This window comes from Lithobates pipiens, unplaced genomic scaffold (genome assembly GCF_037356315.1).
Source record: "Lithobates pipiens isolate NorthernLeopardFrog02 unplaced genomic scaffold, aLitPip1_a1.2 Scaffold_4, whole genome shotgun sequence".
In the NCBI taxonomy this organism is placed as follows: domain Eukaryota; kingdom Metazoa; phylum Chordata; class Amphibia; order Anura; family Ranidae; genus Lithobates; species Lithobates pipiens.
In genome coordinates, this window is record NW_027507852.1 from 1,702,705 (window position 1) to 1,729,256 (window position 26,552).

Here is a 26,552-nt window from a genome sequence, read left to right on the forward strand (position 1 = left end):
TTCTCATTAGACCGAAGGAGGCCTGGGACCTTGCTACACATACAATCCCTGAATCACTTCTACAATAAGTCTGTCTACACTAGAGGTAATGGTAATACAGTCGCCATCCTTGCGGAACCTAGGTACATTATAACACTATAAACTTACCTCCAGAACTTTGCCAATATGTCTGTCTACACAGGGGAATGGTTTGTACAGTACTCATGTAAAACTGCATCTGACCTTGACTTGATAAAAAACCCTTGACTGCTGCTAACCCATTTCAAGCTATTTTGAAATTAGCATTTTTTGGCATAGGTCTTAGATATTAAATACACATATATAATGGTTGTGGGCAGGTGAAGTAAGATTCCATGGGGGTCTCAAGTATATTCATACCACCCAGTACACAAATCGGTAGTGCCAAAATAAGGTCCTCTTGCGCCCTACACAAAATGAAAGACTCTAGCTAGAGTTGATATTGCGGAGAAAGGAAAGTCTCCCTGCTACTCACCACATGGCAAAATGATGGAATCACTCCTTCAAATGCTTTATATAGACCCAGGATGTGAAAAGTTAGTTAGTACATAGTACACGTAACACTGATCCCCATAGGATAACAGGTGTTGGCAAATGTAACTAACCATTCTGAATATTACCCTGCAAATGTGGGGTAATATTCTTTATAAATGCCACCCCCCATAATTTACAACAATGTCAAAATCTCTCTGAGGATTCTTGAGGTTAACAGATACACTGACTAATCGTCAGATGTTTCATGCTGCAATAACTGTATGAGGTGTAAACCATTGCCCATTCTATGATTCTATATTTATTAAAAGAGGAAACACTTTACAGTTAGCATATTACTTCATACTTCTTCCTACCTTTGTCAGGAACTGAGAGTGGAAATAGGAAGAGTTAAAGTACATTTAAACTCTCATTATTACAAATATTCTTTTGATAGTGCCCTATGTTGAGCATCCAAACCAACACCTTATTATTTGTTTTTTAAATGTTTGCACACTTTTTTTAAAATGTATATTTACGTCAAACGCTCTGTATTACATGGGAATAGAGGACAGTAGCACATTCTGTTCCTCCCTGTCCCCGTGTATTGCAATGTGCAGTGATGTAGTACCATTGTAGTAACATTGTGGGATTACAACACGCTCTAGAAAATTGGTTTTATCTACAACCCCAACTTTTTTGCACTGTATTAATGCATTGCTTAGAAGGCACAACTGTGTACTCTTTCTGTTGCGGTCCCTGTCATGGCATGTGTACTGTTACTTAAATTGTTACTAAACCCACAACAGTAAAATCAGTCCAGTCTGTATGCAGTAAAGCATGCCCGTTATACTCACTGTGGAACCTAAGGCATTAATCCTCTGCATTGTGTATAAAGGCTGTGTGACCCTGTCTTCTTTAATCCTTCTCTTCTTTAACTGACTCCAACTCATCTATTGGTAGAACAGAACATTAGGAGTCATGCTGTACATGCTCAGCTTGGTGTGTATTGCTAGAGAGTTTTTTTTTTTCTTGGGAGAGTGCATATGATCAGTACAGGGCCAATTAGCACTATCCAGACAGAGGATCAGGGGAGAATGAAAACTCCTCCTACAAGCTTTAAGCAGACACTGATACAAGTCACAAGACTGCTATATACCACTGATGAGAAAAGGTATTTAGCAGTTTATATTTACTAAAACGTTTGCATTTCCATGCTCTGTGTACTGTGGAAGACCAGATATAGTGAATGCAGGTTTTGGGTTTAGTAACACTTTAAGTAGGGCATATATTTTTATACTATGAGGGTTTAGTTACACTTAATTTACTTTATAGCCACCTAATCACTTTCAGGCTGTCATATGACTTTGGTAGAATCACTCAAGTTTTTTTCTGTTGCTTACATTAAGACATTGGGAGTTCATACACTTGCTGTAAACAACCATCTTTACGATTTTTTTTTTTATTGATTTACCTGTAGAGGAGTGTGTTTCTGATGATATTGTTTTTGCATCAGTGTTTTCATGTTGTTTTGATGTTGATGAGACAGAGGCAATAGAAACTGAATTTATAGATATTCCTTAAAAAAAAAAAAAAAACACATAGACCATAGGTCACATCGTTTTAATGTATATTTCAACTTTTGCACATAAACTTGAGAAACCTCCACTATATATTTGTTATGCATTCCAATTTGCACAGCATACCTAAAATAATTGTAAAAAATTGTAAAAAAGTACAACCAGCATATCGGATTTTTTACATAAGATTATGGCCAACGGCTATAGCCACTAGCAATAAACATTGTGTGGCATCGATGGCTCCCCCTCCCCCCCCCCCCCCCCCCGTGGAAGAATAAAATAACTCTGAAGGATTCCCCATTCAACAGTGGCTGTGTAACCACAGAAAATCACACCATCTATGGTCTGCCTTATACATAGGACTCAAAAGACTGCTTCTTTTGTTTAGAAGAGATTGCAAACTGCAATTAGAGGACAGACTAGGGAACATATTTGTTTAAGTGCATTAACATACAATGTACCACTTAAGCCTTGAGATCTTGAACCTTTTGTTAGGACAGACAGTGTGCGTGCCTAGTTTACAACTGATAATAAGATCTGCAAGCACAGAACGGATAAGGTTAATTTAGGAAATGAAAGACTTTATCTAAGGTTAAAGGATAAGTTCACCTTTTCAATACAAAAGATAACTGCACATCTTTTTGCAGGGGTGCATTTGTTATTTTTTTTATTGAGAGTCTGCGAGGCATTGCACCCATGATCATCAGATTGTGGGTGCTATGCAGGGTTCTTTCAGACTCTGTGTGTAAGCTGTGTGCTTTTAGCATTTAGTTACACACTGACAGGAACATTCAATGAACTACCACAGCGCTCAACAGCTACGTGGTAGTTCATTGAAAACTACAACTTGACAACTGCAGAGGCTGTCGGCAGTTGTAGTTTCCCATTCACAGAATATTGTGAATGAGTGACACAACCAGGTGGGCAGGGCCCCACACAGCCGCTTAATTTTTTAATTGTGGCAGCAGACACAGGGAGAAGATCCTCAGCTTGCTGTTACAGTAGGGATGTGGGGGGGGGGGGCGTTGGGGGTGGGGGAAACTGCAGCACTAACATGTTACACCCTGAATATGGGTGTAACCAGGACCCACCCTACCATGGGTCCTGGGCGGCACTTTCAGAGGGAGGTAAATGCCCACCAGCCAGCCCGTTCCGCCCATTCCGCCCACTCTACTACTTATTTCACAGGGACCAATGAAATGATGTCCACTTCACCTCTAACGTCTTGCATCATTTCCAGCTGATGACATCACATCCGCCCCATTGTGCATTCCACCACCACCAGGAAGTAGGAGTACACACTGGTGTTCTGCATCTACTGGCCAGTTCAGTCCCTGCGAAATGAGCAGCAGAGCGGGCACTTTGTATCTCTTTCTCTCCTCTCTGAAGGGGGTGGCCTTTTGGTGGGTGTGATTTTTTTTGGGGGGGGGGGCAACATTTCATTGTTGGACCCAGGAAGCACAATGCCTTCGGCCAGCCTTGGGTGTAATATGTAACATGTTAGAAAAAGTGAACTTATCCTTTAATATTATGGAGACAGAAAAGGTCACATTACAGAAACATGGCTAGATAAAAATGCAGGACTTATCCTAGAAGGAACAGTACCAAATAACTACTCAGTATTTCTCTGCCCAAGACAAGACCGCAAGGGTGGGAGAGTTGAAATCTGCTTTAAAACCAAACTGAACCTTAGACTCATCTTCATTAGCCCATCTAACTCATTTAAATGTGTAAATGTGCAACTATCTGGGGGAAAGAGCTTTAAAATGTTGCTCATTTACATTTCAGGAAATAACTAGTAGTATGACTGTGCTGGCTGTACACCACCGCAGGTTGCTCATCCTTGGAGACTTCAATACCTAACCTGTGTTGATAAGAAGCAAGTTTGAGAAGAACATCTTTTTATGTCAGCACTGGGATCCACTCAAGAAATATCATCTGTCACTCACAAAAGGTCATACACTTCCACCTTCTTTTTCATTTGGGTCTCAAAATAACTGATCCAACTACAAACCCAGTTGTACGGTCAGATCACTATATTGTACATTTAGTACTGCTCTTCTGACTCCAACAGACCGAAAAGAGGAACTTGTAAATGATAGTTCTTTAAGACAGTTGACTTTAGTCTACCCTCTGAACTTTATCTTGAGGGGATCCTGGACACCCCAAAACAGGCCATATACTTATACAACACAAACATCTTCTTTTGACTTTATTGTTCTAGTCAAGATCAAGTCTCACCTACCACACTGCCATACAGGTTGGTACAGTAAGGTAAAGTAAAAAAAAGGGACATACACTGGAGAGGCAATGGGTCTAAAGTCTAAATTGATCTGATCAGTAGAAGTACTGGGCCAGCATTAGCCTTGTTCACATGGGCATATGTAAGCATACACCTATGTGAGGGCAATGTTATCCCTGCATAGGATGCATAGATGTTTCATGCATCCACATGCAGGCAGTCCCTTTCATGTCAGTTGAGACACAGCAAATGCACGGACACACCATCCGTATTCGGAGACCTGCACGCATCTTCACCCACATGGATGTCAAATAGGGAGCCACGGCTGTGACCGTGCAGCCGCTAGATCCCAATCAACATGAATGGGACTGCCTGCATGCGGATACAAGGAACACCTGTGTATCCCATTTAGGTAAAACACAGCCCTCACATTGGTGTACGCTTAAGTAGGTGAATAAGGCCTTATAAAAAAAATGGTTTCTTAGTATCTGAGGCATCAGAAGATCTGAAAACGGAAGAGTAAAATAAAGTTTAAAAAGAACGTAGGCGTAACAACATATATTATTTACCATGAGGGATTTTCAGCTGCGCTTTAATTCTTTACTCTATAGCTATCTATTCAAAGTTATTCTGTACACTGGTAGAGCCATGCATGCTTTTCTGTTGCTTACAAGAAGACACTCATTACTTTCAGTTATTTCCTGTAGAAAACCTTCTTTACTATTAATTTTAACTGATTTACCTGTAGAGAAGTGTATTGCTGGTGATGTTTCTGCAACAGCGTTTTCATCTTGATTTGACGTTGATGAGACGGAAGCCATAGAAACTGCATTTGTAGCTGTTCCTTTAAAAAGAACAATCAATTTGGCAACATTGCATTAAGTTGGTGGGATAGAAATACCGGGACTGTCATTGCTGATTTTAGATTTGCAAGCTGCTAGCTTTGCTTCATTACTTAGCAAGTCATTGACCTACTAGAGCAAGCATGAAGGTCTGGTGTCCCCAATCTACTGTGTCTGGTTTGCTCATTTCTCTGTTCTGGGTCAGTGATTCACTGACTGTGAGGAAAAAAATGATGACACAACCACCACAGCTCCAGAACAGTCAGAAATGGCAGTTATCATCTTGTTATCCAGTCAGGTTTCTTTTATTATTAAATGCATATGTCTTTTCAAAATTATTTCTTGAGAACTAGATGTTACCATTTAGCTGAAGTGAGTATAATAGCATTGCATAAGTAAGCAGGGATATAGAACTAATAAGAAATTATGGTATTTGGTAAATACATTAAATTGGTAATGATAATAGTAAAACAATATATCTGACATGTTGATCAAAACTTCTAAAAGTATAATGTATATTGAGACGTGGCTCTTTGAGCATTATATACCTGTAGATATATGTGTTTCCTGAGCCTCTGACGTTACAATACCATTTCTGGGAAATTCCTTTGTCAAGAGAACGGAAGTAGATATGGTTGTGCCGGATTTCGTCTGATCTGCTAATGACAAATAACAAATAACAAATGACAAATTATTTCTGATGTTAACAGATTAATTCATGGAAAACTTTATGGGGGCATGGTTTAATGGATAAAGATTACATTCAACCCATGGTACATGCTGGTGAGATGCTTATAGAGCTTTTATAATCCTCTGTTTATGATGAAACCTAATCTCTTCTGTGGCCTGCCCTATATTGTCTGTCTATGGTTGTTGTATCCTCTTTTTCGATATTTTTGAATAAATGTTCTTAAAAAGACACTTGATATAGCTAGTGTAAGGCATACATCAAATTATTTCTGCTATGCTATAACTAATTTCTTTTAATGGATAACTAAACCTAAGAACAAAAATTCAATGTATTGCAGCTTACAGTCCTTATATGCAATGACTGCATGCATTTGTGTTCTTTTTTTTCAAGCTAAGGAGATGTAGGCATGTAGGCAGATGTAGGCATTTGCAGCAAGTTCTGAAAATACTTTTTGATCTTGCTAGTGTACTTTCCACTTCCTGTGTGGTTTACTGTAGAATATCTTCATTCCTAGCTATCTTCTGTAAACTACCATTTGCCTTGCCTGCTTGAGATAGAGATGAAGAGACATGGATATGTTTGTAGTCCGTATTAGGAGAGTAGCCTGGGGTGACAACCATGGCTCCCTCCATAGATACAGTGGAGGATGTAGCCACCCAGAAACAGGAAGTGTGTACTTCCTAGAAGAAAATAAAGCAAAAGAAGCTTAGCTCCACCCAAAGGTAGAAGCTCCACCTGTTTGCTTCCCCCCCCCCCCCCTCCTCTGCCTCTGCTACATTTGGCACCTTTTGGGGGGATGGGTACCTGTTTTTGACAGGTACTCATCCCCAAAGTTCTCCCACCTCCTCCTTTCCCCGCTGCTGGGCCATTTATAAAGCAGTAGGAAACCAGCTGTGAAGCCCCAAGGTTTCACTGCCATTTTCCCCTTACGAAGAATGAACGCAGCATTGAAAAATCACCAGGGGTGCCGACATAGTTGGATCCCTGGACAGGTAAGTGTCCTAGTATTAAAAGTCAGCAGCTACAGTATTTGTAGCTGCTGTCTTTCAATTTTTTGGAGGGGGGGTAAAGCTAACTAATGTAGCCACTGTACCTAGGTTTAGTAAATTGAAATATATAACATTGTTGGCTTTGGGTTTAGATACACAAAGAATTTTTAAAAATAAATTTAATGAATTTAGCATTATTCAGATGATTAATATACCACATTGAAATTGAACATATAGATTTAGACAGCTTTTGATCACAGTAAATATACAAATGTTATAGAAACAGTGCAGAGCTACTTTATACAACTTTACATTCAATACATAAGTTGTTAATACAAATAACACCATGTACAGAATTTATATGTAGCACCCTGGCTCTAAACAGGGCTGCAAATAAATTTAGTTGTGCTAGGTAGTAACTAGCCTGGCTAATTGTTAGTCTTTGATTCACTAATTTCTGTCCTAAGTCTGATTTAAATTTGTAGTCTTTCTTTTCTGTTAATAGGTGGTGCTGTTGTCTTTGACGCTAGGATGATGGATTACAGTGAATTCAGATGATGGGTAAATAAGTTGTCTCAGCCAATCAACATGAGTTTCTTTGGCTGCTGTGTTTGCTGGGATAGGCTATTTATTTGGGAGCAATCAGGTAATCGGGGTTCTTGCTGCCCGGGGCTGCGGCCTGGGTGGATGTGTGTCAAACAGCTCCTGGCTGCTAGGCCTGAAGCCTAAGGCCTATCCAGAAGTCCTACTGGCTGCTAAGTCAACGCGAGGCCTATCCGGTAGTTCAGGGTTCCGCAAAGGAGGAGCAGCCCGAAGCCAGGGGCGGAACCACGTGTCTTAGCGGCTCAGCCCGAGGGGATATAACAAAAAAAACAAAAGGGGAAAGGGCATAAAATCGTGTGTGGATATATATATATATATATATATATATATATATATATATATATATATACTAATATGTCTTCAAACCATTGTATACCTAATGTTAGCGTCACTCTGGTCAAGAATAATGCATATATATAAAAAAAACTGGTTTGTCCCTGTCAAGACTGACAAGAACCAGAAGACCAAATGAGTAACACAGCGTACGTGAAGATAATTAAAAAAGATATTTAAATTTATTATTAAATAGAAAAATTCCCAACTTGCCCCAGGTACCAGGAGTGGTCGTCCCTTCGGCAACTGTTTCTCCTTTACCTCTGGCAACGAACAGGCTCCCCTCGGGCTGACACAGCGTACAATGGGAAGATAATTTAAAAAGATATTTACATTTATTATTAAATAGAAAAATACATTAAACTCCTCAATGGGAGGCACGTACACACAAACAACAAGATATCATCAAGAGATTACTGTGTCATGTAGTCTCCAGATGTGGAAACATGTAGACAAAAGACAAAACACACTACAAATAAAACAAATAAACTACATGTTGCCACATCTGGAGACTACATGACACAGTAATCTCTGGATGATATCTTGTTACTTGTGTCCTATTTCCTCCCATTGAGGAGTTTAATGTATTTTTCTATTTAATAATAAATTTAAATATCTTTTTTAATTATCTTCACATTGCACGCTGTGTCAGCCCGAGGGGAACCTGATCGTTGCCGGAGGTAAAGTAGAAGCAGTTGCCGGAGGGACAACCACTCCTGTTACCAGGGGCAAGTTGGGAAGGGATGAAGTTCTGAAGGAGTACCAGAGCAGATGCTTCACTAGCCGGGGACGGTGAAGTAAGTGGGAAAGCTTTAGTGGAGACTCATCCAGGAATACAGTGTTAGCTGTGAGTAAATCTTGAAGGAGTACAGGAGGTAGCTGGAAGTAAAGCTTGAAGATAAGTACAGCGGTTAGCTGTGGGTGAAGAGGGATCTAGCAGGTAGCTGAGAGTCCAAGAAGTCTAGTGAGAGATGGCGAGCTGAGCTTGAGGTTCTACAGTGGCATACTATGAGTTAAACTGGAAGATCTACAGTTGGATACTGTAAGAGAAGTTGCTTCTATAGGAGACAGTAGTTGCTACAAGATATAGATTGCTGCATTCAGCTTAAAGGCCCTTTACCTGTATTGCTGTCTGCCTAGTTCTATTTTTGGGCTGCGAGGTTTGCCTAATTGCTATTGCATTTGCCTAAGGGTGTCCTGTGCCCTAACCCTCTCTCCCACCTTTCCTGTTAAGAGAAATAAAATCTCTTTGTTCAATTTACAAAAATGACTGGTGCCCAATTTTTACACCTTGCACCACACCCACTATGCCTAATAACCTACACCCTGAGGAGGAATGTCAGTTATTCCCGGCGCTAGGGAATGCCATATACATAAATCACATCCTCCACCTATTACCGTATATACTCGAGTATAAGCCGAGATTTTCAGCTTTTTGAGGCTGAAAGTGCCCCCCTCGGCTTATACTCGAGTCATCGCTGTCTGCCCGCTCGATCAGCGTGTCGAGCAGACAGACAGCGGCCATTCTATGATTCAAAAGCCGCGCCTCCGGCTCCGCCTTCGCCTGTGATAGGCGGAACACTGAATTTCCCAGCAGCCTGTGTTCCGCCTATCACGGACGTCGTATCATCCTCGTACTACGGACGAGGATGATACGACGTCCGTGATAGGCGGAACACAGGCTGCTGGGAAATTCAGTGTTCCGCCTATCACAGGCGAAGGAGGAGGCGCGGCTTTTGAATTTTACAATGGCCGCCGACGAAGAGGGCACGGGACGGAGGCAAGGCAAGGCACGGCACGGCACGGCACGGGACGGGACGGGACGGGACGGGACGGGACGAAGGCAAGGCACGACACGGGACGGAGGCTCGGGACAAAGGCTCGGGACACAGGTAGGCTGGACACACACACACACACACACACACACACACACACACACACACACACACACACACACACACACACACACACGGATGGAGACACACACACACGGATGGATGGATGGATGGAGACACACACACACAGGGATGGATGGATGGATGGATGGAGACACACACACACAGGGATGGATGGATGGATGGATGGAGACACACACACACAGGGATGGATGGATGGATGGACACACACACACACAGGGATGGATGGACGGACACACAGGGATGGACGGACACACAGGGATGGACGGACACACAGGGATGGACGGACACACACACAGGGATGGACAGGCATGTCTCACCCTCGGCTTATACACGAGTCAATAAGTTTGCCAGTTTTTTTGGGGGTAAATTGGGGGCCTCGGCTTATATTCGGGTCGGCCTATACTCGAGTATATACGGTACATTAAATAAAAAAATAAAAAATCATTGTGTCCTTGCGATTATTCCTAACATTCCCAAATGGTGTATTCCTATATTCATCCTGGTGGTACCCTGAAAATTCACGCTTTATGCTCCACCACATGTCCACACAAAATTTCAGTTGTGTCCTTACCGCTGATTTTTGGACTTATAAGCTTAAAGTATAACTAAAGGCAAAACTTTTTTTTTTGTTACTTTTGGATAGAGTGGAGATAGATTAGAATGCTTGTCAGTTTCTATTGTCTGTGCCTCCGTAAAGGAGATTCACCCTCTCTATTTGTCCTGTTTACCATTGTCATTGAAAGTGAAAGTAAAAGAAAATCCCAAATTTTGTATTGTCCCCAGGAAAGTAATAGAAAGGAAATCTTTCAATGGAGACACTAGTTCTGGTGACCTGGGGGTCCCCAAGAATTTCCCTTAGGCCTATTTCACATGACGGATCCGTTCAGGTCCGCCTGTCAGTTTTTTAGGCGGACCTGAACGGATACTCCATAGAGGTCTATGGAGCATCGGATGTCAGCGGTGACATCCGCCCGCTCCAATTTGAAAAAGTGTGACGGAGGAAAAACCTACTTTTCCATCTGTCTGTGGATAGGTTCGGGTGACGACAGACTCTGCGGTCCGTCGTCATCTGATCTCCCATAGGGGAGAGCGGCGCTCTGACAGGTCCGTCCCTGCACAGTGTGCAGAGACAGTCCTGTCATCTTCCTGCTCAACGGGAATTGACAGAGCAATCCCTGCTAAGCAAGCAGATGTCCACGAGGCGGGTCAGCACGGATCCGTCCCGTGTGAAAGAGCCCTTAATTTGCAGGGATTTCCTCTCACCTGCTTGTCTGTGGGACAGGAAGTGAAAGGAAATCTAGGCAATGGGACACAGATGGTGGAAAAAAGTTTGACGGGGGTTATAACCCTTCCTTGCTTTATCCAAAATGAAAAAACACTTTGTCTATAGCTCTACTTTAACCCCTTGCAGACCGCTCCACGTACATATACTGCGGGCAGCAGCTCCTGTACGCAGAATCACGTATAGATATGTGATTCTGCATGTCTGGGTCTGCAGCATACAAGCACGCCACTGGTGACCTACTCTCGCTGTGATTGGACACAGCGAGAGCTAATCAGCGGGTCCGGTGGACCAGGGTTGCCACTCTTTCTTCAAGCCAAACCCAAACACTTTAGTACATTTTTTTTTTTTAGTATACACTATAGGATTGTAACAGACCTTGGAACATCTTTGGGCACTTAGTAATGCAGCACACATAGTGCGCCCTTACTCTCCTGTCAAGCCCTGTCCTGAGCCACATTCCTGTCTGAATAATGTATCTGGGTTTCAGGTGGACTAAAACCTGGACACATGATTCAAAACCCCGGACTGTCTGGGTGAATCCTGGACAGGTGGCAACCCTAGGCGGAACTGATGTCCACCAGGACCCGCTGATCATTCCTGACAGAGGCAGAACGGTGATCTGCATATGTAAGCAAGGCAGATCGCCATTCTGTTTGTAGGGAGGACAGAGATCCTGTGTTTCTGCTAAGCAGGAACACAGCTCTCTATCTTCCCACAGTTAAAGAACCTCCCCAACAGTTAGCAAGTACTGCCTAAGGACAAATTTAACCCCTTGATCGCCCTTGATGTTAACCCTTTCCCTGCCAGTGTCATTAGTACAGTGACAGGCCATATATTTTAGCTCTGATCACTGTGTTGGTGTCACTGGTCCCCCAAAAATGATCAAAATTGTCACTTAGTGTCCAATTTTTCTGTCGCAATGTTGTAGTCCTGCTATAGGTCACTGATCGCCGCCATTACTTGTAAATAAATAAATAAATAAATAAATAAAAATTCCAGAAAAATATCCCATAGTTTGTAGATGCTATAACTTTTGCCCAAATCAATGAATATACGCTTATTGGGATTTTTTTTACGGACATGTAGCAGAATAAATTTTGCCCTAAAATAGTGAATCAAAGAAATTTGATTTTTTTTAAAAATTTTATCAGATATGTTTTATAGCAGAAAAAAAAAAATTGTCTGTCTTTTTTTTGTTTATAGCTCAAAAAATAAAAACCAAAGAGGTGATCAAATATCACCAAAAGAAAGCTCTATATGTGTGGAAAAAAGGACATACGTTTTATTTGGGTATAGCGTTGCATGACGTGCAATTATCTGTTAAAGTGGTTATTAAGCCACTCTAACATGTATACACCATCAGCACTGCTTCCTATTGTAGTATCCTCCTCTGTGTGTGATTTATAAAAATAAATGCTGCAAATACCTAATTTCACTGCTGAGATTGCGATCACATGACTGGCCAGCTTTCTCCTTTTTTCCTCTGAGAGATGCAATGGGTGGGGCTGAGATTCCCCTGCTAATGTCAGTCTGGAGGGGAGGAGGAGAGGAGGAGAGAACTGGTTGGTCATGTGATAGCAATCTCAGCTCTTAAATTAGGTATTTACAGCATTTATATTTCTAAATCATTCACAGAGGGGGACACTGCTGCAATAGGAAGCAGTGCTGATGGTGTATACAGGTTAGTGTTATGAGAGCAGCAGGAGTGGGGCGGTGCGGCTCACACACAAAGAGGGGAGGGGGAGGAGGACACAGGAGCAGAGAGGAGAACAGATAGCAGGCTGCTGATGTAAACTGACCACGTGATACGTTGTGGTCAGTTTACAGAGGGGTGGGGAGAAACTGGCAGGATGAGCCGGGTTTTTTAGGTGTTACAGGGGGCCAAGTGACACAGGACAAAGGCTGTGTCATATAACATGTTTTAAAGGAGCAGGATCCTTTTATTTTCTTTTGGGTTAAAAAACGCTTTAAAGTAAAGCAGTGCCGTATTGCAAATAATGGCTTGAAGTGGTTAAAGGTCAACAATAGCATCTTTCCTTTTAAGGTGTAATAGCCACAATCTTTTCCTCTGTATTCTCCTCCTAATCATGACAAGGATGCACTCAAAAGCTCTTCATAGTGCTAACTGTATCAGTTAAAAAATGTATTAAAAACCATACAAAACTGTCATTTCCATGTGCACATTTATCCGGTCCCTTGTGAATACACAGTAATCGTCTCTATCTCAGTCAGGGTCCCCAGTCACTTCCTGGTTAATGTAATGATGTCATCTGCTCTGCTCCCTTGCCGATTGCACCCTCATGCATTGGAAAACGTGGCTTGTTTTTGGGAGGCCGCATGGTTCAGCAGCAAAAAAGGGCCAGGGAATTTGTCCTTGCATTTCCTGCAGGCACAGCAGCCCATCCAAATGAATGGGCTTTTGTGCCTGTGCAAATGCAGCACACAGGACCCACACAGATTTGAACCAGGCCTAATTTATAATCTACAGTGCCTTGAAAAAGTATTCATAGCCCTTGACATTTTGCCATGTTACAACCAAAAACGTAAATGTACTTTATTGGGTTTTTTGTGACAGACCAACACAAAGTGGCACATAATTGTGAAGTGGAAGGAAAATTATAAATGGTTTTCAATTTTTTTTAATAAATACATATCTGCAAAGTGTGGCATGCATTTTTATTCAGCCCCCTTTACTTTGAAAATCTAGTGGAACCAATTTCTTTCACAAGTCACCTAGTTAGTAAATAGAGTCCACCTGTGTGTAATTTAATCTCAGTATAAATACAGCTGTTCTGTGAAGCCCTCAGAGGTTTGTTAGAAAACCTTAGTGAACAAACAGCATCATTAAGGCTAAGGAACACACCAGACAGGTCAGGGATAAAGTTGTGGAGAAGTTTAAAGTAGGGTTAGCGCATTAAAAAAAATATCCCAAGCTTTGAACATCTCACAGATCACCGTTCAATCTATCATCCGAAAATAGAAAGAGTATGGCACAACTGCAAACCTACCAAGACATGGCTGTCCACCTAAACTGATAGGCTGGGCAAGGAGAGCATTAATCAGAGAAGCAGCCAAGAGGTCCATGGTAACTCTGCAGGAGTTGCAGAGATCCACGGCTCGGGTGGGAGAATCTATTCACAGGGCAACTATTAGTCGAGCACTCCACACATCTGGCCTGTATAGAAGAGTGGCAAAAAGAAAGCCATTGTTGAAAGAAAGCCATAAGAAGTCCTGTTTGCAGTTTGCGAGAAGCCATGTGGGAGACACAGTGAACATCTGAAAGAAGGTGCTCTGGTCAAATGAGACCAAAATGTAACTTTTTGGCCTAAAAGCTAAAGGCTATGTGTAGCGGAAAAGTAACTCTACACATCACCCTGAACACACCACCCCCACCATGAAACATGGTGGTGGCAGCATCATGTTGTGAGGATGCTTTTCTTCAGTGGGGACAGGAAGCTGGTCAGAATTGATGGGAAGATGGATGAAGCCAAATACAGGGCAATCTTAGAAGAAAACCTGTTAGAATCTGCAAAAGACTGGGGTGGAGGTTCACCTTCTAGTAGGACAACAACTGATAGGATTCTCCTGGATTCTATAAACTCTAGTCCTAGCTATCACCACCTTATTATTGTTAATCTTACCTTATTATTATTGCTGGCACTTCTCTGTTCGCCACACCCAGATTCTGCACAGGGTACAATGTATATATAAAAGTGACCCAACACAAATGATCAGATATACACACTGTTCGGTTTATTGGTCCTGGTACAGCATATTTATAGTCTATATTCAAGATATAGCCCACCAATGGGATATTACCAATCCAAGCTATGACAAACACCTCCCCCATGTACATTCATAGCATTTCTCGCCTGTCAGTGTTCAGACAGTTAACTGTTATCCCATTAACGAAGAAGAGAATATGCAATGCATTTCTAGATTTCATAATTTACCACGTCACAAATGTTAATTCTCCATTACAAACGCTAGTTCACAAGACCAACTGCTTACGGCTCTTCCTTGCTTCCGAGCATGCGTGTTTTTACTTTGGACTTTTGTCCAACGGACTTGTGTACACACACTTGGAAATCCGACAACAGACATTTATCCGTGGAGAATTTTAAAGCCTGCCATCCAACATTTGTCTGCAGAAAATCCGATAACAATTGTCCGATGGAGCATAAAAACGTTCAGATTTTCCACCAACAGCCTGTCATCACACAATTTCCACCGGAAAATCCCATCGTGTCTGCGAGGCTTTGCTTCTAACTTCAGAGCAACAATATATTTAATGGAGTAATAACCCAAAACAAGAAATATATATTAGGGGGGCTCTATGACCCTAAACATACAGCCAGAGCTACAATGGAATTGTTTAGATCAAAGCATATTCATGTGCTAGAATGGCCCAAAGTCCAGACATAAATCCAGCTGAGAATCTGTGACAAGACTTGAAAATTGCTGTTCACAGAGGCTCTCCATCCAATCTGACAGAGCTTGAGCTATTTTGTAAAGAAGAATGGGCAAAAAGGTCCACTCTCTAGATATGCAAAACTGGTAGAGACATCCCCAATAAGACTTGCAGCTGTAATTGCAGCAAAAGGTGGTTCTACAAAGTATTGACTCAAGGGGGCTGAATACAAATGCACGCCACACTTTTCACATATGTATTTGTAAAAAGTTTTGAAAAACATTTATCATTTTCCTTCCACGTCACAAATATATGTCACTTTGTGTTGGTCTATCACATACAATCCCAATAAAATACATTTACATTTTCGGTTGTAACATGGCAGAATGGGAAAAATTTCAAGGGGTATGAATTTTCAAGGCACTGTGATAGCATTCCAGGGCATGCATTTCTCCCCTTGTGCATTCTTTCTATTTTGTACTAATCTACATAGAAACTACCTTACTAAAGCCTGGTACACACAATGAAAATATTGGACGAATGATCGTTCATATCTTTTTTTGTATGCTAGTTTCATATGAAAAATTAAGGGGTTACTAAAGTCATGAAAATTCTCCTCCAACAGAATACAGCTTCCAAAGTGATTTAATGTGTTGTATTGTAAAATATTCTTTCGTTTCCAAGCATGCGTGGGTCTTGCTCTTCTGATTTCTTTCAGATGAATACTGTACTGATTAAACGAAAATTGGACGAACTGGCATCATACAAGAAAACTTTTTGGTAATTGTCCCTTTGGTAATATTGCATGAACTGTCGTGATCAGCTCTCAAAAGCTGTGTACTAACGATCTGATTATTTGTACGATTGCTTTGAAAGCGGTATTTTTTGTCCGTTTTTCTGATTTGTGTACTAGGCTTCTTCTGACACCTGATGGCACTTACATGTCTGCTTCTTGTTTTTTCACTTTTGAAAGCCTCAAAATCTCATCCCACCTTTGGGATGAATTAGAACGGAGACTATGAGTTACACCTTCTTGTCTAACATCAGTGCCTGACCTCACTGCGCTTCTGGAAGAATGGTCAAACATTCTCATAGACACACTCCTAAACCTTGTGAACAGCCTTCCCAGAAGAGTTGAAGCTGTTATAGCTGCAAAGGTTGGGCCAACTCAATATTGAACTGTACGGACTAAGACACAGAGAAGACCAAACACAGAGAAAACTTTTAACCACTTGATCTCTGGAAGATTTACCCCCCTCCTGACCAGGGCATTTTCGGCGATACAACACTGTGTTACTTTAACTGACAATTGCGCAGTCGCAGGACATCGTACTCTAATAAAACATATGTGCTTTTTTTCCAAACAAATAGAGCTTTCTTTTGGTGATATTTGATCACCTCTGCGCTTTTTTAAACCAAAAATGATAGACAATTTTGAAAAAAAATACCTTTTTTTACTTTCTGCTATAAAACATATCCAATAAAAAAATCTATTTTTTTCATAAATTTTGCCCAATATGTATTCTGCTACATATTTTTGATTAAAAAAAAACTCCCTTTAAGCATATATTGTTTGGTTTGCACAAAAGTTATACCGTCTACAAACTAAGTGATATTTTAATTTGATTTTTTTACTAGTATTGGTGGCAATCGGCGACTTATAGCCAGACTGCGATATTGCAGCGGACATTCTAACACTAACTGACACTTTTTGGGGACCAGTGACACTAAATCAATGATCAAAAAATTGCACTGTTACTATACAAATGACACTGTCTGGAAAGGGGTTAACATCAAAGGTGATCAAAGGGTTAACTGTGTGCCTAGCCTGTGCTCTACCCTCTTTCAAAAGTGCAGATCATGTTAAAAATCTTTCTTCATCTGTCAGCAGCACAGAGGAGGGGGTGGAGAGGCTGCAGTTACAGTGAATGAGAGCTGATTGGAGGAAAGGAACACACCCCCCTCCACACAGTAGAAGAACTGTGTTGTGAATAAACAAGCTCCGTGCTGAGCTCTACCCCTCACTCCTGACACAAATTGTATCTCAGGTGTTGAGAAAACTTCTCAGAAGTTATAACAGGGGAAGGAGGCATCAGAGAGAAACTACACCAAAGCCTGTTACACAGGCTTTATTCATTTATTTTCCATTCAGCACAGCAGGCTGAATGAAAAAAAAAATGGCAGCTCCGGCCGAAGCCATTATACTAACTATGCAATGTTAGTACATCAATCTCCCCTGATGAGCTCTTGTGTTCTGACAGGGGGACAGTCTCCCCACCAGAACACTTTCTATCAGCGCTCTCCACCATTGGCAAAGAACGCTGATCGGGAGTCAGACGGGTGCTGGTTTTCCAGCATGATCATATGACAGAAGCCAGCCAAATGGCCAGCTTCTATCGAACTGACCGACATACACATGGGACGAATGTCTGACTTTTTTTTGAACAGGCAAATGTCTCCTGACTTTTGTCCTGTGTGTACCTGGTTTTAGTGCTTTGGACAGAGAGATAAGTAAATGCTACATATATGTGCTTTGCTCAAATTCCATGACTGAGGTTTACAACCACTTTAATGTGTTCAATACGTAATAAAATATATATTTATCTAATATCACAGAAACTTGCCTGATATGTTGACAAACACAGTACGTGTGATAGAACTAATCCAGGTTCCAAGCCTCTTTGTCTTATAATCACAGCTATAGTTCCCACCTGACCCTGGTAGAGAGGTATCAATGTGTAAGGTTGCATTTCCTGTGCAGGACTCCAGTGAAAAGATTTTCTGCCCATTCTTGTAAAATCTGAGTATCTTTTCTTCATGGTCTCTGAAGGTAAAACATGTCATACCAACAGGCTGCCCAGCCATATACATAACTTGTGATGGCTCCAGTGAAACTATGGGTGGTGGTGGTTGGGCTGTAGCAAACAAAAGCAAAATATAATTAGTCCACAGGCAACATACTAAAGATACAGCTCATATAGATTCAGAACTGCAGACTTTTGTTTAACCAGCCTGTATTTCCCTTTTATTACCAGGCCATTTCTCAATTTTCAGCACTGGGGTACTTTGACTGACAATTACTCTGTCAAGCAACACTATCCAAATGAGTTTTATATAATTTTTCCCCTGCAGCCATACAAAAAATGTTTGTGTTGCACTGTCCCTTTAAGTCAATAAATATAACACACAATAATCATTCAAACAAATGAATACATAAAACATAAACTATATTACCAAAAATATTCGGACTCCTGCCCTTACACGCACACAAACGTTATTGGCATCCCAGTCTTAGTCCGTAGGGTTCAATATTGAGTTGGCCCACCCTTTGCAGCTATAACAGCTTCAGCTCTTCTGGTAAGGCTGTCCAAAATGTTTAGGAGTGTGTCTATGGGAATGTTTGACCATTCTTCCTCCAACCCAAATTTGCTCATCCATGTTTTTATGGACCTTGCTTTGTGAACTGGTACGCAGTCATGTTGGAACAGGAAGGGGCCATGTGCAAAGTTGGGCACATGAAATTGTCCATAATGTCTTTGCTTCATTGGAACTAAGGGGCCTAAGAGTTCCCTTCACTGGAACTAAGGGCCAAGCCCACCCCTGAAAAACAACCCCACACCATAATCTCCATAAAGACATGGATGAGCGAGTTTGGGTTGGAGGAACTTGACTGGCCTGCACAGAGTCCGGACCTCAACCCGATAGAACACCTTTGGGATTAATTTGAGCGGAGACTGTGAGCCAGCCATTCCAATACTTTTGGTAATATTGTGTATAAAAACCCAAAAAAATACAGCGCTGTTCCTATGTAGACTTAATATGAAATAATAAAACAATAATAACAAAAAATTGTGAAAATGAATTATAGATGCAGCAGCAGCTTTAACCGTGAGATACCCACAATTCAAATAATTATTCCCAAATAAGCTGCGCTATACTGATCTGATAAATGCTAAGTGAAGCAAATAAATAAATAAATAAAACATGAAATCAAAAATTTGACAGAGTGCAAACAGGGAAATGCATATACTAATGTTCAGATATTAGTCCATCATCCCATCAACAAAAAATTTTGCTTGTAATCTCCAACGTGTTTTAAGCACACCACACCGATATAGGAAAAGTGTCATCAGAGTTTGCAGGAAAAAAGAGGAGTTCCACCACCAACACTACTGCCGCTTACCAGCTACACTGATCCCATCTCAGAGACCAGATATCGCCAAATCAAAAACACTTCCTCTGAGCCTGGACTGCATGGAGGGTGTATCCCCTTTAAGCGCTTGGTTCAAGTGGTTAGAAGAATCCTACGGCCACACCGCTCATTGGTTCAAATGGTTTAGAAGAATCCTACGGCCACACCGCTCATTGGTTCAAATGGTTTAGAAGAATCCTACGGCCACACCGCTCATTGCCCAGCACATATAATAACGAAAGGAATCGCCATAGTGTGATATAGGGGCACTGGAAGACGTTACCTTTAACGAAACGGCGTAGGGAGGAGTGACGTACTGACGTCACCGCGATCTACGCTGGACCCGGAAGCGACGGGCAGCGTTACTAAGCCGGCCGGCGAATTTGTTTGTTTTTAAAAAGCGACGTTTTTTCTACTTGATGTAAGTGCAATCTTTTTTAGTTTATTAAATTTCATGACTATATCACACTATGGCGATTCCTTTCGTTATTATATGTGCTGGGCAATGAGCGGTGTGGCCGTAGGATTCTTCTAAACCATTTGAACCAATGAGCGGTGTGGCCGTAGGATTCTTCTAACCACTTGAACCAAGCGCTTAAAGGGGATACACCCTCCATGCAGTCCAGGCTCAGAGGAAGTGTTTTTGATTTGGCGATATCTGGTCTCTGAGATGGGATCACTGTAGCTGGTAAGCGGCAGTAGTGTTGGTGGTGGAAGTCCTCTTTTTTCCTGCAAACTCTGATGACACTTTTCCTATATCGGTGTGGTGTGCTTAAAACACGTTGGAGATTACAAGCAAAATATTTTGTTGATGGGATGATGGACTAATATCTGAACATTAGTATATGCATTTCCCTGTTTGCACTCTGTCAAATTTTTGATTTCATGTTTTATTTATTTATTTATTTGCTTCACTTAGCATTTATCAGATCAGTATAGCGCAGCTTATTTGGGAATAAATATTGTGTATAAGACATACTTTTGTATAGTTCTATGTATGATATTTTGTATTTACCACTTCCCAACCGCTTCCTGTACATATACAGTGGCAGAATGGCTCTCCTGCGCAAATCGCCATATATGGCACCTTTAAGAGCCATAGGAAGTGATCACCTGCAATCACGGGCATGAGAGCCAGCACAGGGATTTGTGTGTGTTCAGACAGGGATGGAGAAACTGCTCCTCCTCTAGTCAGTCCCATCCCCTCACAGTTAGAAACACACCTAGGGAACACATTTAACCCCTTGATCACCCCCTAGTGTTAACCCCTTCCCTGCCACTGACATTTACATGGTAATCAGTGCATTTTTATAGGAGTGATCGCTGTATAAATGTCAATGGTCCCAAAAAAAGTGTCAAAAGTGTCCGATCTGTCCGCCACAATGTTGCAGTCCTGATAAAAATCTCAGATCGTGGGCATTACTAGTAAAAAATAAATAAATAATAAAAATGCCATAAATCTATTCCCTATTTTGTAGATGCTAGAACTTTTGCGCAAACCAATCAATATACACTTATTGCGATTTTTTTTTACTAAAAATATGTTGAAGAATACTGTAATATCGGCCTAAACTGTTGAAGAAATGTTTTTATTTAAAAATTTAAATTGGGATATTTATTATATATTATATTATATAAAAAGAAAAAAAAGAAAAGAAAGAAAATTCAAAATTGTCAGCTTTTTTGTTTATAGCACAAAAAATAAAAAACCACAGAGGTGATCAAATACTACCAAAAGAAAGCTCTATTTGTGGGAAAAAAAGGACACCAGTTTTATTTGGGTACAACATCACAGGAGGGGGGTAAATTCTTCCAGGGCTGAAGTGGGTTCGGCTTTTCTGATTTATAACACATGGTAGGAATGTACTAAGCACCGCTTTATTCATGCATCTCCCTACAGCTACGGCTTGCTGACACAGGGGAGATCATGTGACAGGATGGAGCATCCTAAAAATAGGTAAGTATTCAGATCTTTTCTTGCATAGGTTAGTCAGAATAGATGTTAGGAAGAAGGAATGAGGAGGGAGCATTTTTAGGTGTAGTTAGGGTTTGACCAGAATTTAAGATAAGGATAACCTTAACATAATAATAGTAATAAGGGTAATAGTAATAATTTACCATACACATGGATTTGCCTCTTGTTGCTTCTTGTAGAGCTGGAATTGTTTTGCAATGTTTCACAACTATACAAACCGCCATCAGAGTTTTCAAGGCTTTGGATGTTGAAAGTTGAACTGGTTTGTGTGCTGATTGAAATATAATCCTTAAAAAACTTGAAGCATTGTTTCTTTGATTTGTTTGGAACCGAGCAGTTTATGGTGACAGATTCTCCCATTAAGTACCAAAGGTGACTTGGTAATAATGTTAGCACTGGTGCTGTTTCCAAATCTGTGAATTTAACAAAATGTACAATTAGTGTGAAGTAAAAGACAGGGCATATCTCATGTTTTATGATAAATAGTGAAATAATCTCAAATATTCCATATATCACAACTTTTTTGTACTTGTGTAGTTTTCTGTTACCTTCTTTAACATAGTGTAGCACTCTCTACCAATAGGTAGGTGCTAGCATAGGATTTTTTTTGCTAGGGAAACTGTCAGCAGAGGTAAATTGTGCTGGCATCCTATTGGCTGTAACGCACTGTTCCCTGCAGGCCCCTCCTCCCCTGTTCGCCTTCCTGAGTACGTGACATCATCTGAGATGGACACTGGACAGGATAAGAGGAGGAGGGACCGAGGGGGAACAGCACGCCACTGGAGGAGAAGTTTAAAATGTGCTCTGAAGCCAGAAGAAGAAGAAGCCGGTACTGTGCCCAGCTGTGTCCCCCCCCCCCACAATATGCCCAACAGTTTGCCCCATGTAATGTCCCTTGGCATGTCCCCCACCTCATGTAATGTCCCCTGTCATGTCCCCCACCCCTTGTAATGTCCCCTGTAATGTCCCCCCCCATGTAATGTGCCCTGCCCCATGTAATGTGCTCTGCCCCATGTAATGTGCCCTGCCCCATGTAATGTGCCCTGGCATGTGCCCTGCCCCATGTAATGTGCCCTGCCATGTGCCCTGTCCCATGTAATGTGCCCTGTCCCATGTAATGTGCCCTGCCCCATGTAATGTCCCATGTAATGTGCCCTGTCCCATGTAATGTGCCCTATCCCATGTAATGTGCCCTGCCCCATGTAATGTCCCATGTAATGTCCCATATAATGTCCCATGTAATGTGCCCTGTCATGGGCCCTGCCCCATGTAATGTGCCCTGCCCCATGTAATGTGCCCTGCCATGTGCCCTGCCCCATGTAATGTGCCCTGTCATGTGCCTTGCCCCATGTAATGTGCCCTGTCATGTGCTCTGCCACATGTAATTTACCCTGTCATGTGCCCTGTCCCATGTCATGTGCCCTGCCCCATGTAATGTACCCTGCTAGGTGCCCTGTCCCATGTAATGTGCCCTGCCCCATGTAATGTACCCTGCCAGGGGCCCTGTCCCATGTAATGTGCCCTGCCCCATGAAATGTGCTTTGCCCCATGTAATGTGCTCTGCCCCATGTAATGTCCCCTGTCAAGTTTCCTGTCCCATGTAATGTGCTCTATCATGTGCTCTGCCCATGTAAGGTCCTCAGTCATGTGTCCTGTCCCATGTAATGTCCCCTGTAATGTGCTCTGAATGGATCAGCTCTGCAGGAAAATAAAACACCAGTTTCACATTAAATAGGTACGTTTTAATATTTATTATTTTATTTAATGCTATTTCTACAAATATTTTTTGTTATCAACAGCTTGCTGACCATACCAATGTTCCGTGAGCTGTAGATGTGAACATTATTTCAGGGGTTCCTCGAGATCTCAAACTTTTTGCTAGGGGTTCCTCCAAGGTAAAAAGGTTGAGAAACACTGATCTAAGTGAGTATAAATGTTTATTTTTTTCAAACCACACTTCTCTTTTAAAGTGGTTATCAGCCCCTATATGTATCCAGTGTAGTTATACTTGTTTATCTGCAGTCCTCTCTTCTCTACATTAGCTCCATTAAGTCCAGAATTTAGACAGCTTATCAGAGCTTCTAGGGGAGAGAATGAGGAACTGAATTCACACACTTTACAGCTTACCATACACATTATAATCTCATAGTACAGTCTCCTTTAAAGGACTATTTCATGTTTTAAAATAACTTTTATTGTATAACATTAGCATAGCAATACAGACAATAGTTATTTTTGACAATATAAGCTTACTTGAAAAATATCCTTTCACGTGGTGAGTGTTGTCTGTCTGCTGTCCATCCCTTTCCACTAGAGATAGGCCAAACACCCTCCCAGGTTCAATTAGCAGCAGAACTCCCGAACAGGAGAACAGTTCTGCCCCAAACCACAATCTCCATTGAATTCTATGGGAGTCGAACATGAGAAATCAATAGTCCCCATTTTGGAGCCTTATGTGCAAGTAATTGGCCATAAAAATGGTATAGGGGTCCGGGTACGGCCCTGGCAAACATCTATCATGCATTTTTTTTGCATGATAGATGTTTGTTTTTAAAGGAGCAGTCATTTTTAAAGGAGCTGTAATTTTAACGATGCTTAAAGTGAAACAATAAAAATGAAAAATTCCTTTAAATATTGTACCGGGGGGGGGGGGGGTCCTCTTAGTCTGCCTGTAAAGTGGAGATCTGTAGCATGTATAGAACATGCTGCAGCAAAAATGACATTTCTAAAGGAAAGAAAATAGCCAAATCACATTATAATTGACGTGCAGTTGCAATTTGCCCGGCATTGGGTCCACCCAGTCCATTTTAAGGGGAACTTAATGGCAAATTTGTTTTTAAAAACGGGCCCCCACCCCAAATCCACATCAGATCCTTATTTTTTTCAGGAGCAGTGATTTTAATAATGCTTAAAATGAAACAATAAAGGGGCGCATGTTTCCCGTGCTTAGAACTGTCCCTGCACAAAGTGTCATTTCTGCAGGAAAATAAGTCATTTAAAAGCACTCGCAGCTATAATGAATTGTCAGCTCCCCTTAATACAGAGAAGAGTCATTGAAATTCATTGATAAAAAAAATGCGTGGGGTTCTCCCCAAATTCAATTACCAGGCCATTCAGGTCTGGTATGGACATTAAGGGGAACTCCGGGTCAAATTAAAAAAAAAATGGCGTGGAGTTCCTCCCAAAAATCCATACCAGACCTTTTATCCGAGCACGCAACCTGGCAGGCCGCAGGAAAAGAGGGGGGGACGAGAGAGCTCCCTTCCCCTCCTATACCATACCAGGCCACATGCCCTCAACATTGGGAGGATGCTTTGGGGGTCTGTGACCCCCTCAAAGCACCATGTCGCCATGTTGATGGAGACAAGGGCCTCATCCCCACAACCCTGGACGGTGGTTGTGGGGGTCTGCGGGCGGGGGGCTATTCAGAATCTGGAAGCCCCCTTTACCAAGGGGACCTCCAGATCCCGGCCCCCCCTGTTTGAAATGGTAAGGGGGTACAAAAGTACTCCTACCATTTCACAAAAAAGTGTACAAAATTGTTAAAAAACACACAAAAGTCCTTTATTAAAAATAATTTTTTTTTTTAATTCTAGCGGTGGTAATCCACTCTTGCTATTCAGCGATGGCTGATCTCTTCTCTGGGGTCCAGCGATGGCTGATCTGATCTCTTCTCTGAGGTCCATCGATGGGTAATCTCTCCCAATGGTCCAGCGCAGCGCATCCTGTCTCCACCGGAGACACTGCTGGATTCCCGGTAGCCTGACAGATCTTACCTGAGGAAGAGGGGGCCACCCGTCACCTGACCCCGCCCCCTCTGACACAAGGGGAAACCCGGGCTTCCCCAGTGATGTACAGGTGACCCCGTCCCCCTCTGAGGTAACGCAGATTTCGGTTACATCAGAGGGGGCGGAGTCACCCGCACGTCACTGAGGAAGCCCGGGTTTCCCGTTGCGTCAGAGGGGGCAGGGTCAGGTGACGGGTGGTCCCGTCCTCCTCAGCTAAGACCTGTCAGGCTGGTAGGATTCCTGCAGTGTCTCCGGAGCCCCACAATGACTTTCAATGACTGTTCTCTTTATTACGGGGAGCTGACAATTCATTATAGCCGCGAGTGCTTTTAAATGACTTTTTTTCCTGCAAAAATGATACTTTGTGCAGGGACAGTTCTAAGCAGAGGAAACATGCGCTCATTTACAGGCATACTATACACACCCCCCAGGTAAATGTAAAGGAATATTATTGTTTCACTTTAAGCATTATTAAAATCACTGCTCCCGAAAAACGGCCATTTTTAATTTTTGCATTGATACATGTCCCCTGGGGCAGGACCCAGGTCCCCAAACCGTTTTTATGACAATAACTTGCATATAAGCCTTTTAAATTAGCACTTTAGATTTCTCCCATAGACTTTTACAGGGTGTTCCAAGGCTTTTCGAATTTGCCGCAAACACCCCAAATTGTTCGCTGTTCGACAAACAGGCGAACAGGCAATGTTCAAGTCGAATATGAGTTTGACTCGAACTCGAAGCTCATCCCTACACAGGACAGAAGAATACATACATGATTGGTTTGAGTAATTGCAGTGGCATCCAGAAAGGCATATTATCACTGAAACACAAAAGATGGAGAAACAGTATTATTCTACATATTTCATACAAAAAAAAAAAAACAAGAAAAATCTGACTACATTGGTCAGATAAGGATTATACAACCATACAAAAACAATGTGTTTATTACAAAATAAAATAAAAACACCATGATTATACTTTTAAAACAAATATGTATATATTTGCTTATTAACTGAGTCAACTGTAAATTATTGTAAAGTAATTAACGTTCGCCAAATGTTAATATAAATCTTTATGAGTCATTTCACTATAAGTAGCTACATCAGGATGCATGAAAATAACACAGCAATTTTCTAGAAAGAAAAATAACTTTAAGAAATACATACAAATAACTATTGAAATAGTTATTACACATTACATATTACATGTATAA

General features: G+C 41.6%; 1 protein-coding gene across 1 annotated transcript in view; it reads right to left on the reverse strand.

Moving 5' to 3' along the window:
* The window catches only part of LOC143956661 (uncharacterized), an 82,820-nt gene that overhangs the window by 47,839 nt on the left and 8,429 nt on the right, over nucleotides 1–26,552 (reverse strand). The window contains exons 3-8 of the mRNA XM_077466848.1: nucleotides 26,112–26,159; nucleotides 21,695–21,964; nucleotides 18,009–18,299; nucleotides 5,702–5,812; nucleotides 5,054–5,155; nucleotides 1,964–2,068 (exon numbers count right to left, since the gene is read on the reverse strand). Coding sequence (XP_077322974.1) covers nucleotides 1,964–2,068; nucleotides 5,054–5,155; nucleotides 5,702–5,812; nucleotides 18,009–18,299; nucleotides 21,695–21,964; nucleotides 26,112–26,159 — 927 coding nt within the window. The remainder of the gene's footprint in view (nucleotides 1–1,963; nucleotides 2,069–5,053; nucleotides 5,156–5,701; nucleotides 5,813–18,008; nucleotides 18,300–21,694; nucleotides 21,965–26,111; nucleotides 26,160–26,552) is intronic.